Source organism: Pongo pygmaeus, chromosome 3 (assembly GCF_028885625.2).
Source record: "Pongo pygmaeus isolate AG05252 chromosome 3, NHGRI_mPonPyg2-v2.0_pri, whole genome shotgun sequence".
NCBI classification, from domain to species: Eukaryota; Metazoa; Chordata; class Mammalia; order Primates; family Hominidae; genus Pongo; species Pongo pygmaeus.
In genome coordinates, this window is record NC_072376.2 from 14,791,745 (window position 1) to 14,805,915 (window position 14,171).

The window sequence follows — 14,171 nt, forward strand, 5'->3', positions numbered from 1 at the left end:
TCTGGACTTTCCAGTGATGCCACTGAGATGGTGTCCCTCAAAAGAGCAGCGGTTCCGATTCTAGACTGTGGATCTTCAGATAACCCTGACTTTCAGGAAGTGAAATAAAAATGGCAGAATTTAAAGTTGTTAAACAATGTGCTAAATGTGAAATGTCAACCCTCACTCTAAACTTTCCCTGTTTAGAGCATCAGTCAAAAGCTTCATGGGTTTTAGAGTGACTTTCTGATTTTTGGTAGTCCATGGAAGAAGAGAGTTTGAAAGTTGTTGTATACTGTTAATGATTGTCTGCCCATGTCCTGCTGAAATACCATGAGTGTTGATGGACAGTATCTTTAATAAAGCTGAATACAGTTTGGCTTGGGGAAAAAAAAAAGGCCTCCTGACAGCTGCCACAGACCCGTATCCAAGAGCATGTTTCCAGAAGTTCCCACTACGGAGCATAAATCCCCTTTGAGAACAGACTGAGTCTGTCAACTGTAAGCCTTTGTTTTCACATTTACAATATGAAAATCATCACATGTTTACATGATGGCAGTGTTGTGAGGGTATAGTTCACAAAGGACCTGACACTCAAAGATGTTAGCAATTATTGTTGAAAGAAAAAAAAACAAGAATTATGTATGAATTGTAGCATCTCCCTTTTCTCCCTTCAACATTGTGCCTTATTTCTCAGCAATGAGCCAACAGATGCTTGTTGATAGATGGTTTTAGCTGGTGAATCCGATGAAGACCTTGGATCTGTTGGTGAATGTCCAGCCTGTTGTCACTGAGTTTGAACTGTGGGAGAAGGAGCTGCTTATTCTGCAGGCATTGCTTGAGTGCCAACCACATACTGGGCATGGTTCTGGTGCTAGGGACAGAGAACTTGGTATTTCTGGTGAACAAAGGCAGGCAATGGCCCTGTTGGCATGGAGCTGCCCTTCTAGTGGGGGAACTGAAGAGAGGAGGCTCTCCCATTTCTAGAGGCTTTCCCAGGGAAATTGGCTGCTTTTTGCTTGACATATACACTCACATGTTCTTGCAGCAAGCCTGAGGCACAGGGAGATTACACGAGATGCTCAGGCTCAAAGAGCCAGTGGGGGTGGAGAGGTGGTATTGGAGTCTGGGCTCTGGTGGTTTGGGAGAGGACATATGGCCTGGCAGGAGCCATGTATACACAGTGAAGTAGAAAGGACAGAATTTCTCTCTCTCTCTCTCTCTCTCTCTCTCCCTTTCTTTCTCTCTCTCTATATATTTATAATATCAAATAATATTTTATAATCATTTTTAAAGCTATGAAAGATTAGGGAAAAAAAAGGAAAGATACTACCAAAATGTTAATGGTAGTTGGGCAATGAGGGGGAGCATTTTTCTTCTTTTCTCTATTTCCACTTTTAAAATATAGGTTTTTTTGTTTTTGTTTGTTTTGTTTTAAAGACAATCTCCCTCTGTCACCCAGGCTGGAGTGCAGTGGCACAATTTCAGTTCACTGCAACTTCCACCACCTAGGTTCATGTGATTCTCCTGCTTCAGCCTCCTGAGTAGCCGGGATTACAGGTGTGCGCCACTGAGCCTGGCTAACTTCTGTATTTTCAGTAGAAACGTCGTTTCACCATGTTGGCCAGGCTGGTCTCGAACTCCTGACCTCAAGTGATCCACCCACCTCGGCCTCCCAAAGTGCTGGGATTATAGGTGTAAGCCACCAGGCATGGCTAAAATGTGATTTTTTTTTTTTTACTTGAATGATTTTAAAATGACTAATGAAATTGACCAAAGAAAGAAGAACATGTGTGCTTTTTATTCTAGAACCAATGTTTCTACTAACCAGCTGTGTGGCCTGGAGATAGTCATGCCTCTTGTCCCCAGGTGTCCCCAGATCTGTTGTTCTCCCCACCGTTCTGCTTATATGCTGTTCCCTCCTTTTTGCAAAACTTGCTTGCCCTTCAACAGCCTGCTGTGGTGTCACTGTCTTTTCAAAGTCTTCCTAAAAACTACTCCGGGCCAGGTGTGGTGGCTCACGTCTGTAATCCCAGAACTTTGGGAGGCTGAGGCGGGTGGATCACCTGAGGTCAGGAGTTCATGACCAGCCTGGGCAACATGGTGAAACCCCGTCTCTACTAAAGATACAAAAATTAGCTGGGCACAGTGGCACGTGCCTCCCAGCTACTTGGGAGGCTGAGGCAGGAGAATCGCTTGATCCCGGGAGGCACAGGTTGAGGTGAGCCGAGATTGCATCATTGCACTCCAGCCTGGGCAACACAGTGAGACTCCGTCTCAAAACAAACAAACAAACAAATAAACAAACAAACGCCACTCCGATTCCTTGTGATTCCCCATGTTTGCTACATCACCACTGCAATATTAGCGCTTATTTGTTGACTACTTGCTAGGGGCCAGACATTCAGCTATGTTCTCTATACACATTACCTGATTCAACTCTGAAAAGAATTCAACGACGCCCACAGATATTTTTCAGCCTGTTCGACAGATGAGAAACTTGTCCTTCAGAGAAGCTTTATTATTTGCCCAAATAGCAAAGCCCACCCAGGTCTACCTGACCACCAAGTGCTCTTAAGTGCTGGGCTATACAGGGATTCCTCAAGGCCAGTTTATTTCTGTGCCCTCAATACTTAACACAGTACCTGGCCCATGGTGGGTCCTTAATATTTGTTGAATGAATGAATATCAGAATATGCCATTTTTCAAGCCTCAGTGCAGTGTAACTATGCACAAATAAGTCTGCAATAATATTACCATATGTTGAGTGTCTAGCCTGTTCTAGGTGTGTACATTACCAATTAATCCGCTCTTCAAGCTGATGAGTAGACATTGCACTGCACCTATTTTACAGATGAGAAAATAGAAATTAAAAAATATTGGTAACTTGCCCCAAATCATACTACAACAGGGTGTGGTAGGAGGATCTGGGTAGTTTCTTGTGCATTATCTTCTACCCCCAAATATACCACAGTGTTAGACGTTTGTAGCCAAGCTTCTTGCCTGCAGAAAGATAAAATGCAAAATGAGAATATTCACAAACCAAGTGATGTAGCAGAAGTAAGGGGCTATAGGGTTCCTTTAGGTTTTATTTTCTCAAGTGTTTATTACATTTCACAGAAAGAGAAACTAACATCTGAAGTTGCCAAATCCCTGATGATTAATAATCAGAAATGAAGACAAAACAAACTTGAAACTGTAACTGTGTGAGTGTTGAAAAACTCACATTCTCAGCTACCGTCAGTGAGAGGGCCAACTGGTACCACCCCTTTGGCTGGCAATATCTTTCAAAACTTTAAGTGCTTGTGTCTTTTGACCCAGGAAGTCTACTTTTAGGAGTGTATGTACTTGGACACCTAAAAAATATGCTGCCACAAGAATATTTGTTGTAGCATTCTGTGCTCATTTATATAGGTCTAGTTAAGTAAACTCTAGCATACTATACAATAGAATTCTAGGGGTCATCTAAAAGAATTGGGTAAGCAACATGTGCTGGTACTTAATGTCTTCAACATACATTAGTATGTGAGGAAAGCCAGGTACACAACAGCATATGTCCTATGCTATAATTTTTATGAAACAATGAAGGTCTCTCTCTCTCTCTCTCTCTCTCTCTCTCTCTCTGTATGCTGCTTGTTCATTAAAATGGGAAGAGGGGAGTTCAGGGAAGACGAAAGAATTGTTTTCTGAATCTAGCCCTTTGATCTATTTGACATTTATTCCACGTGTGTTTATCATATTTATTGTCAGAAACAAATAGCCTTTTCAAAGGGGTGTGTTTTGTGGCAGGACTCAGATGTTTCATTTCACAAGCTGGAAAGCTATAATTCCTAATGGTTCAGTTTCGTAAACAGCAGGTGGCAAACCTTCTTGCATGGTAACTGATTTTGAACCTTGCACTATAGGGATCGTGAAAGAAAGCACATGCCCAGAACAAGAGAGCAGAAGAAGAGAGGGAACACAGCAAGGTCAGAAATTATAGAAATGAATTCAGAGGCAAAACCCACATTTCTCAGTCATTCACTAACTGGTTTGTTCAACCAGCATTTATAGACATCAAATTGATCCCAGGGTACTAAGAGAATAAATTTCAATTGCTGCCAATCTAGCCTTGTGCAAACTCCTGGTCTCCTGAGGAGGGGACACCCTGAAGAAATCCTCAGAGTGTGCATTCCTGGGCTAGGGGGTCCAGACCAGAGCCTCTGAGATGGGTATTGTCTCAGGAGATCTGTTGGCATCTATGTTATTCAGTGAGAAGAGTATACAACAATTTGCAGATCGAACCTAGCTTGGGAGCTGAGTGGGGTGAGAAAAGGCTTCCTGAGGACGTCTTATTGAAGCTGAGACATGAAGGGTCAGTAGGAGTCAGCAGGGTGACGGTATGGCATCTGTGAAGGCCCAGAGGCAGAGGAGAGCTTGGGCTGGTTGGGGACAGAGAGAAGGCCAGCAGGAGTGGAGAAGCATAGGAGTTGCTGGGTACAGAGGTGTGCACCATGGAAGCTGGAGAAGCAGACGTGGGCCAACAGACAGGCTGCTTGTCATGTCCAGAGCAAGAGGGGAGGGAGTCAGAATTACGTTGTAAAAGTTATGTCTTTGAAAGGGGTGACTTGGAAAAAAAAACCCACCAGCCTGACTGTAGTATAGAGAATACATGGAGGAAGGTGGAAAGAGTGGAATTGGGAGAATGGTGGGGAAGCTCTTCCTGGGTGAAAAAGGAGGTGAATTTTCTCTTGGACTAAGTTAGTGGTACTGGAGATGAAGAAATGGATATTTAATGAATAATTTGCAGGCAGTAGGAACTGTCATTCATGTGGATATGTGGAATGAGGGAGAGGCAAGAGTCAAAGACTGGGAAATTTCTAGCTTGTGTAACTGCAGGAGATGTTGGTTCTTTTCACTGAAATGCAAAAGACCAGAAGAGGAGCTGGTTTGACAGAGAAAGATTAACAGTTTAGTTTTGGACAGAATGAGTCTGCATTGACTATGAAAGCACTCAAATACAAGTGTTGTCTTTTCTAACAACTCTTTGGTCCCTTCAGGACCTCCCAGCCATGAGCTCTCTCATCTTTTGGTGATCTCTCACCCTCCTTTTGCCCCCGCTTCAGTTTCTGTGGGACTTAGATGTCATGGACCATTATTAAAATCCCATCCTTGAGGAGAGCGGATGGCTTGAATCCAGGAGTTTGAAATCAGCCTGGGCAACATGGCGAAACCCCATCTCTACAAAAAAATACAATAAGTTGTGGTAGTGCACATCTGCAGCCCCAGCTACTCAGGAGACTGAGGCAGGAGGATTGCTTGAGCCCAGGAGGTTAAGGCAGCAGTGAGCCATGGTCTCAGCACTGCATCCAGAGCCTGGGTGACAGAGCAAGACCCTGTCTCAAACAAAACAAAACGAAAACAAACAAAAAAACAAAAAACAAAAACAAAACAACCAATAAAAACCAAAACCAAAACCCATTCTTGCTTAAAGTTTCTACTTCCTTGACGTTTCTTTCTCCATTATATTTACTGGTGTTAGGGGCTGAATGGTGAACCCCCCAAATTCATATGTTGAAATCCTAACCCTCAGTACCTTAGAATGTGGCTGTATTTGAAGATAGGGTAATAGCTTTAAAAAGGTAATTAAGTTAAAATGGGGTCATTAAAGTGAGCCCGAATTCAGTGTGACCGGTGTTCTTATAAAAACAGGGAAACTGGACACAGAGGAGTTCACAGGGAACACCGCGTGCAGACAGAGTGAGAAGACAGCCACTTACAAGCCAAGGAGAGAGGCCTCAGAAGAAATCAGCCTGGTGACGCCTTGATCTTGGACTTCTAGCCTCCAGACCTGTGAGTCAATACATTTCTGTTGCTTAAGCCACCCCATTGTGGCACTTTGTTATGGCAACCCTAGAACACAAATACACACAGCAAACCCCAACCCTGTCAAATCCAACTCTGCTCACTTTCACCCTTGTGTTTAAACAGTGGGGAGTGGCTGGGCAAAAGAACACAACCACTAACTGACCTTTTAAAAAATTCCTGACTACTTGATGATACCCTGAGAACCCACAGTCCATTTGCTCTCCTGGTCTCCTTCCAGGTCTACCAGCACCCCACCAACTCTCAGAAGATGACCTTTTCTTCTCATCTCACTGAGAAGCAGCAGAAAAGTACATCCACGTTATCATCACCCAATCCATGAACCTCCCAACCCCAAAAGCTGTGTTTTCCATCTTTCTCCTGTGAGGTGGTAGAGCTCCTACCCACACTCTCACCTGTGCTTTGGATACCTCTCACCAATATATGAGTCCAGGATTTCAAGACCAGCCTGGGCAACATGATGAAACCCTGCCTCTACAAAAACAAATAAATAGATAACTACAAAAAATTAGCCAGGCCCATGGTGGTGCATGCCTGTAGTCCCAGCTACTCGGGAGACTGAGGCAGGAGGATCGCTTGAGCTTAGCAGGTCGCGGGAAATTACTGGAGCAATTGTCAATTGTCGCCTGCCTACTGGGTCATCCCAGCATCCTACAAACATACTGTGATAATCTCATCTTAGAACAAAATATTCTCTCCTGACTGCCCAGCATCCTCTAGCTATGGCTTTATTTCTCGATTTCATTTTACAGAAAAGCTCTCCACACACACACGCAAACCCCAGCTAACTTACTGATACCACTTATCTTCTCACATACTCTCCTAAACCTACTTTGTTCTCATCATTCCTCTAAAATGATTCCTCTTGTCAATATCATCAATAACTTTCAGGGTACCCTTCCTCTTGTCTCAGGGATCATCCTTCCCAGTTCTCTTTGCTGAAGCTTTCTCATCTTTCTGGCCTCTGCCACAGGAGTTGCCCATGGCTGAGCCTCTGAAACTCTTCTGTTTCTGCACACACTCTTCACGTGATCTTATATGTATACTCTTGGCTTTAAAAACTGTCCATAGCTAAGGTCTCCCTTATTAGTGTCTCCAGCATTAATCCCTTGCCCAAACTCCAGAAGCTTATACCCAAGTGGCTCCTTGATGCCTCCTGTTGGGGGTCTAATAGACATCTCAAACTTAGGACATCAAAAACCAAATTCTTGATTCATGCCTCTTCCCAAGACCAAATCTACTTCACCTCCCGTTTTCCCATCACTGTAGATTGCAGTGCTTTCCTTCCTTTGGTCAGTTACACAAATAAAAAATCTTGGCATCATCTTTGACTCATCTCTTTCTTGCAAATGCTACATCCAATTCATCAGCAAATCCTGCTGCTGCTACCTTCAAACTCTATTCAGAATCCATCTTTTGTTTTTCTTTGCCACCTTCATTACTGCTACTACAGCCATTGTAACTGTTCTCCATCCTTATCCTCCTACAATTTATTCTCAATACCAAAGCCAGATTAAGCCTTTAAAATAATATGCCAGATCAAGTCATTTGGTGACCTTGTATGAGTTAAAAATAAAATGCACAGGAATGGGTTAAAAATAAAATACAAAAACAGGCACATAGACCAATGAAACAGAGTAGAGATCTCAGAAATAAGACTTCATGTCTACAACCACCTATCTTTGACAAACCTGACAAAAACAAGCAATGCGGAAAGGATTCCCTATTTAATAAATGGTGCTGGTAAAACTGGCTAGCTATACGCAGAAAATTGAAACTGGATCCCTTCCTTACACCTTTTTCAAAAATTAACTCAAGATGGATTAAAGATTTAAAATGTAAAACCCAAAACTATAAAAACCCTAGAAGAAAATCTAGGCAATACCATTCAGGACATAGGCATGGGCAAAGATTTCATAATGAAAATGTCAAAAGCAATTCCAACAAAAGCAAAAATGACAAATGGGATCTAATTAAACTCAGGAACTTCTGCACACCAAAAGAAACTATAATCAGAGTGAACAGACAACCTACAGCATGGGAGAACATTTTCAAAATCTATCCATCTGATAAAGGTCTAATATCCAGAATCTACAAGGAACTTAAACTAATTTACAAGAAATAAACAACCCCATTAAAAAGTGGGCAAAGGACATGAACAGATATTTCTCAAAAGAAGACATTTATATGGCCAACAAACATATAAAAAAAAGCTCAACATCATTGATCATTAGAAAAATGCAAACCAAAACCACAGTGAGATACCATCTCATGCCAGTCAGAATGGTGATCATTAAAAAGTCAATAAACAACAGATGCTGGTGAGGTTGTGGAGAAATAGGAACACCTACACTGTTGATGGGAGTGTAAATTAGTTCAACCATTGTGGAAGACAGTATGGGGATTCCTCAAAGATCTAGAACCAGAAATACGATTGGACCCAGCAATCCCATTACTGGGTATATACTCAAAGGAATATAAATCATTCTGTTATAAAGATACATGCATGCATATGTTCATTGTAGCACTATTCACAATAGCAATGACATGGAATCAACCCAAATGCCCATCAGTGACAGACTGGATAAAGAAAATGTGGTACATATACACCAGGGAATACTGTGCAGCCACAAAAAGGAAGAAGATCATGTCCTTTGCAGGGACATGGATGGAGCTGGAAGCCATTATCCTCAGCAAACTAACACAGGAACAGAAAACCAAGCACTGCATGTTCTCACTTATAAGTGGGAGCTGAACAATGAACACAGGGAGGAGAACAACACACACTGCGGAGAGTGGAGGGAGGGAGAGCATCAGAAAGAATAGCTAAAACATGAGGGGCTTAATACCTAAGCGATGGATTGATAGGTGCAGCAAACCACCATGGCACACATTTATCTGTGTAACAAATCTGCACGTCTTGTACATGCATCCCAGAACTTAAAACAAAATAAAATAAAATAAAAAAGATAAAAAATAAATAAAACACACAGTCCAAAAAGTCATCCTGTCTTACAGAACCATGGGTGATCTGGTCTCCTGCTACTTTCCGAACTTCTGTTCTGTTTCCCTCAACCCTCTAGCCTAACTACAATTGGCCTCCTTGCTGCTCTGGAACAGGCCAAGAGCTTTTCTGCCTCAGTCTTTGCACCTGCCATTTCCTCTGCTTGGGAAATGTTTGCCTCAAGGGAGTTGGGTGACTTGATCGCTCACATTACTTAGGTCTCTGCTTGAATGTCACAGATGTTCTCTTAACAAAGAAGAGGCAAGAAAAGCCACTTTATTATTCATTAAACTCCAGCATAGAGTGCAGTATTACTGTGTGCCAGACCCTGCTTCAAACACAGTCCATGGACTATAAAATTGCATCTCTGAGCAGCTCCTGGAGCTGGTAGTAACAACTTACATTTACTGGGTGATTACCATGTGCCAGGAATCGTGCTAAACACGTTGTAGATATCAACTCACTTAATCCTCGTAACAATCCCATGAAGTAGGTACTGCTACTATCCCGGCTTTACATCTGAAGTATAGAGAGGTTAAGTAGCTTGCCCCATGTCATCCAGCAAGAACTAAATTTGAACCCAGAGCTTAGCCACTGATGCCTCTTGAGAGAAGGAGTCAGACTTAAGTTGAGTCTTTAAAGGTGGTTGACCAGGCATTTGTCAGTTAAGAAAGAGAGGTAGGACATCCTTTTTCAGGCAGAGGGCATTGTGTGCACACACGTATAGAAGCGGGCAGCCCACCCTCATGCTTTCCAGGAAGCAAATGTGGCTCAGGTGTAAAGTGCCCGTTTGATGAAGGGAGTTAGCGGAGGGAGTATAAAGATGTACTGTCTGCCCCCTTAGGACATCTGCAGAGTTAAGGTGGCTGTTTCTCCCTGGAGGTGGAGTGGGTGGGTCACTGCACAGGAGCCTATAGTCGTTGGTCTTTTAAACTCTTATTGGTGTAACCAGCCACGGAACTCTGAGGCAAGGAGTTGGGGGTGGGAAGGGAAACAGAGAAAAGGCAAGTGAAACAGAAGGGGAGGTGCAGTTTCAGAACCCAGCCAGCCTCTCTCTTGCTGCCCAGCCTCCCGCCGGCCTCATCTTCGCCCAGCCAACCCCGCCTGGAGCCCTATGGCCAACTGCGAGTTCAGCCCGGTGTCCGGGGACAAACCCTGCTGCCGGCTCTCTAGGAGAGCCCAACTCTGTCTTGGCGTCTGTATCCTGGTCCTGATCGTCGTCGTGGTGGTCGCGGTAGTCGTCCCGAGGTGGCGCCAGCAGTGGAGCGGTCCGGGCACCACCAAGCGCTTTCCCGAGACCGTCCTGGAGCGATGCGTCAAGTACACTGAAATCTATCCTGAGATGAGGTGGGTTGGCGACTAAGGTGCACCGGTGGGCACTGCGGGGACAGCAGGGCCCCGCGCGCGGGGAAGCCGCCCGGATCGCCCGGAATCGGGCATCTTCCGTGGCGGGTCAGCCGAGAGCCCGCCGGGTGGTGCTGAGTAGGGAGTCCCGGGCTCGGGGCTCCGCGGGCCGCTTGCAGGAGCAGCTGGCCTTGGCACCGAGCGTGCCCGCGGGGAGCGGGGGGGGCGCTGCTCGGTGGCTCTGCTGTGTAGCCGGTGAACACTTGGCACCGATGCCCGCCTACTGGGCAAGATGCCCTGAGCCCAGCCCCTCGCCGGGCTGCAGCCCACCTTCGGCGCTCTCAGCCCCGCTTCACCGCTTCAGGGACAGAAAAGAACTCGCAGATGCAAGGGGTCGCTGACATTTTCAACTTTTTCTGCGGTTTCCGCCCGCTGTCTCTGACCCGAAAGTGCCCCCGGACGGTTACAGAGGACACTTGATTAAGTGGTTTGCAAAGCCTGTGGTAGGGGAGGAGGGTGTAGAAGGGCCAAACCACGGAACTTAGTTTTATTCATTTATATAAAGCACCACTCCGATTCTTTTTGCGCGGCCTGAAATGCATGTGACCAGAGAAGTAATTAACAAAACAATGGCAACTTCTAAAAACTAAGACATTAGTTTAGATGATAAGGCGCAGCAACTCGGTGAATCTGTACAAACCTTGGAAAAAAACCCACCACATTAGTCTATGGGACGTTCCAGTTTTCTCATGCTCCTTCCCAGCTACTAACCTCTCCTACAGGGAACAACTACTTTTTGGATTTGATTCCCAGGCCTCACTTTCACCGGGAAATTATCGTTGCTTGTAAAACAGAACAAGCCGGGAAGTCAAGCAGGGGGAGCTGCTACTTTACGCTCTGTGCTTGGGATAGCAAAATCCCGCATTTAAGCAATCCCAGGAAATAAGCAAAAAGACCTCCCTCGCCTCTCCGAGCACACTCAACAGTTCCGGTTGCAAAATGTTCGCCTCCTGGGATTCCCAGCGTTCCGTTAGTTCTATTTACACATAATTAGATACTTAATGGAGAGAGAAACTAGAAGTTGAGGCGTTCCTCCAGGCTGCATTGTAAAGTATGAAGTGAAATCCAAAATGAAATGGTAATGTTAGAAAGCAACCTCATTAAAAAAAAAAAAGTAACACTGGTCTTGAAGATCTTTCAATGTGAGTACATATAGATCTATCTCATTTCTTTTGACAGCCCGTAGTATTTCATAAACTAGATGCAACCATTTCCTATTGACAGGAAATTAACTTGTTTCCAATTTTTCAATCCCATTCATTCATCCAACAAGTATCTGTTGAGCATCCACTATGTTCCAGACAGTGATCTAGCTACTGATGACACAAGAGTGAATAACAAAGTTCTCACTCATGAAATTTTCACCTTAGTTGGGAGAAACATGATGCAATTAAAATCTTCATACATATATTGTGGTACATATGGGAGTATTTCTGCAGGATAGATTTCTAGTGATGGAATTGCTGAGTAAAAGGGAGAATTACGCATATTTTAAGTTTTGATTTTTCCAAATTCCAGGTATTCCAAATATCCTCCAAAATAGTTGTGCCATTTTACTCTCCCATCATCAGTCTATCAGAGGGGATGCTTTCCCACAATTTCTTCAATGCTGAATATTTTCAACTTTTTTACTTAAGAGAAAAAAGAGCATCTAATTGTTCCCTCAGTATCAGTGAGTCTAAGCATCTTGTATATGTTTATTTGCCATTTATATTTTTTTCTGTAATTTTCCTGTCCAGATACTTGATACTTTCTATTGAGCTGCTTATTTATTTATTAAGGGAGATTTTTATATATTTTAGATAATATTCACACACACACACACACACACACACACACACACACACAGTCTTACAGCCACATCCCTGAAATCTTGACCTTGTAAACATGTTTTACTGGCAGCACTCTGGACTCAATCATTGCCTTGAGACTATTTCTTTTTCGATATTCTTTGGAAAGACTAAGAATGACAGTTTTATTTTCAAACCCAACAAATCCTCGCATGGAAATGTTTGCTCTTGATTCTGCTTTTAAAAAATAAATAATTACTTTCTCTCTTTCTTTCTGCACCTTATTAGACACAGCTAAAAGAAGTGAGTTGGACCAGGCACTGTGGCTCACACCTGTAATCCCAGCACTTTGGAAGGCCCAGGCAGGTGGATCACTTAAGGTCAGGAGTACAAGACCTGCCTGGCCAACATGCTGAAACTCTACTAAAAATACAAAATTAGCCGGGTGTTGTGGCACATGCCTGTAATCCCAGGTACTCTGGAGACTGAGGTGGGAGAATCGCTTGAACCCAGGAGGAGGAGGTAGTACTGAACCGAGATCCAGCCTGGGCAAGAGAGTGAGACTCCGTCTCAAAACCAAACCAAACCAAAAAAAGAAGTGAGTTGGCACTTTCAACATTCTGCCTGGAAATCTCCTTACCAAACCTATAAGATCATTAGGTATATTTTCTGCACGTTGTATTGTGACAGGTGAGAGTGCTACCAAACTTTTTACCAGGACATAATACGGGCTGCTTTTCTTCTAGTTGCTAACAATTTCCCCCAAGTCCATCTTGCCTGCAGTAACAGTCTCCTTTAGACCTCTCCTCTCCTGCCTGTCACACATTCCTAGTACTAATGCTACAGTATAGTAGTAAGGGTCTCCAGAGAAACAAAATTTATGTAACATAATACAAATACACTAATAGAGAGAAAGAGATTTTAAGACATTGGCTTATATCATTGTGAAGTCTGACATGCCTCAAATCTGCTGGACAGGCCAGCAGCCTGGAGACCCAGGGAAGAGTTAATGTTGCAGCTGGAGTCCAAAGGCAGTCTGTGGCAGAATTCTCTTTTACTCCTGGGACCTTGGTCTTTCTCTTAAGGCCTTCAACTGATTGGATGAGGCCCACCACCTTATGAAGGGTAATGTGCTTTACACCGAGTCTCCTGACTTAAAATCTAAAAAATACCTTCACATCACAACTAGATGCGTTTGACCAAATATCTGGATACCATGCCTGGGCGAACTGCCACTTAAAATTAATCATCACAGGGTGAAGGACATGAACAGACACTTCTCAAAAGAAGACATTTAGGCAGCCAAAAAACACATGAAAAAATGCTCACCATCACTGGCCATCAGAGAAATGCAAATCAAAACCACAATGAGATACCATCTCACACCAGTTAGAATGGCAATGATTAAAAAGTCAGGAAACAACAGGTGCTGGAGAGGATGTGGAGAAATAGGAACACTTTTACACTGTTGGTGGGACTGTAAACTAGTTCAACCCTTGTGGAAGTCAGTGTGGCGATTCCTCAAGGATCTAGAACTAGAAATTCCATTTGACCCAGCCATCCCATTACTGGGTATATACCCAAAGGACTATAAATCATGCTCCTATAAAGACACATGCACACGTATGTTTATTGCAGCATTATTCACAATAGCAAAGACTTGGAACCAACCCAAATGTCCAACAATGATAGACTGGATGAAGAAAATGTGGCACATATACACCATGGAATACTATGCAGCCATAAAAAATGATGAGTTCATGTCCTTTGTAGGGACATGGATGAAATTGGAAATCATCATTCTCAGTAAACTATCATAAGAACAAAAAACCAAACACCGCATATTCTCACTCATAGGTGGGAACTGAACAATGAGAACACATGGTCACAGGAAGGGGAACATCACACTTCGGGGACTGTTGTGGGGTGGGGGTAGGGGGGAGGGATAGCATTGGGAGATATACCTAATGCTAGATGACGAGTTGGTGGGTGCAGCGCACCAGCATGGCACATGTATACATATGTAACTTACCTGCACATTGCGCACATGTACCATAGAGCCTAAAGTATAATAATAATAATAATAATAATAATTTTAAAAAAATTAATCATCACATACATGTTTTAAG

The 14,171-nt window shown here is 43.5% G+C and overlaps 1 protein-coding gene across 1 annotated transcript in view; it reads left to right on the forward strand.

The window, feature by feature from the left end:
* The first annotated feature begins 9,835 nt into the window (after nt 1-9,835).
* CD38 (CD38 molecule) overlaps nt 9,836-14,171 on the forward strand; it is a 67,122-nt gene continuing 62,786 nt past the window's right edge. The window contains exon 1 of the mRNA XM_054485440.2: nt 9,836-10,195. Coding sequence (XP_054341415.1) covers nt 9,963-10,195 — 233 coding nt within the window. The 5' untranslated portion in view covers nt 9,836-9,962. The remainder of the gene's footprint in view (nt 10,196-14,171) is intronic.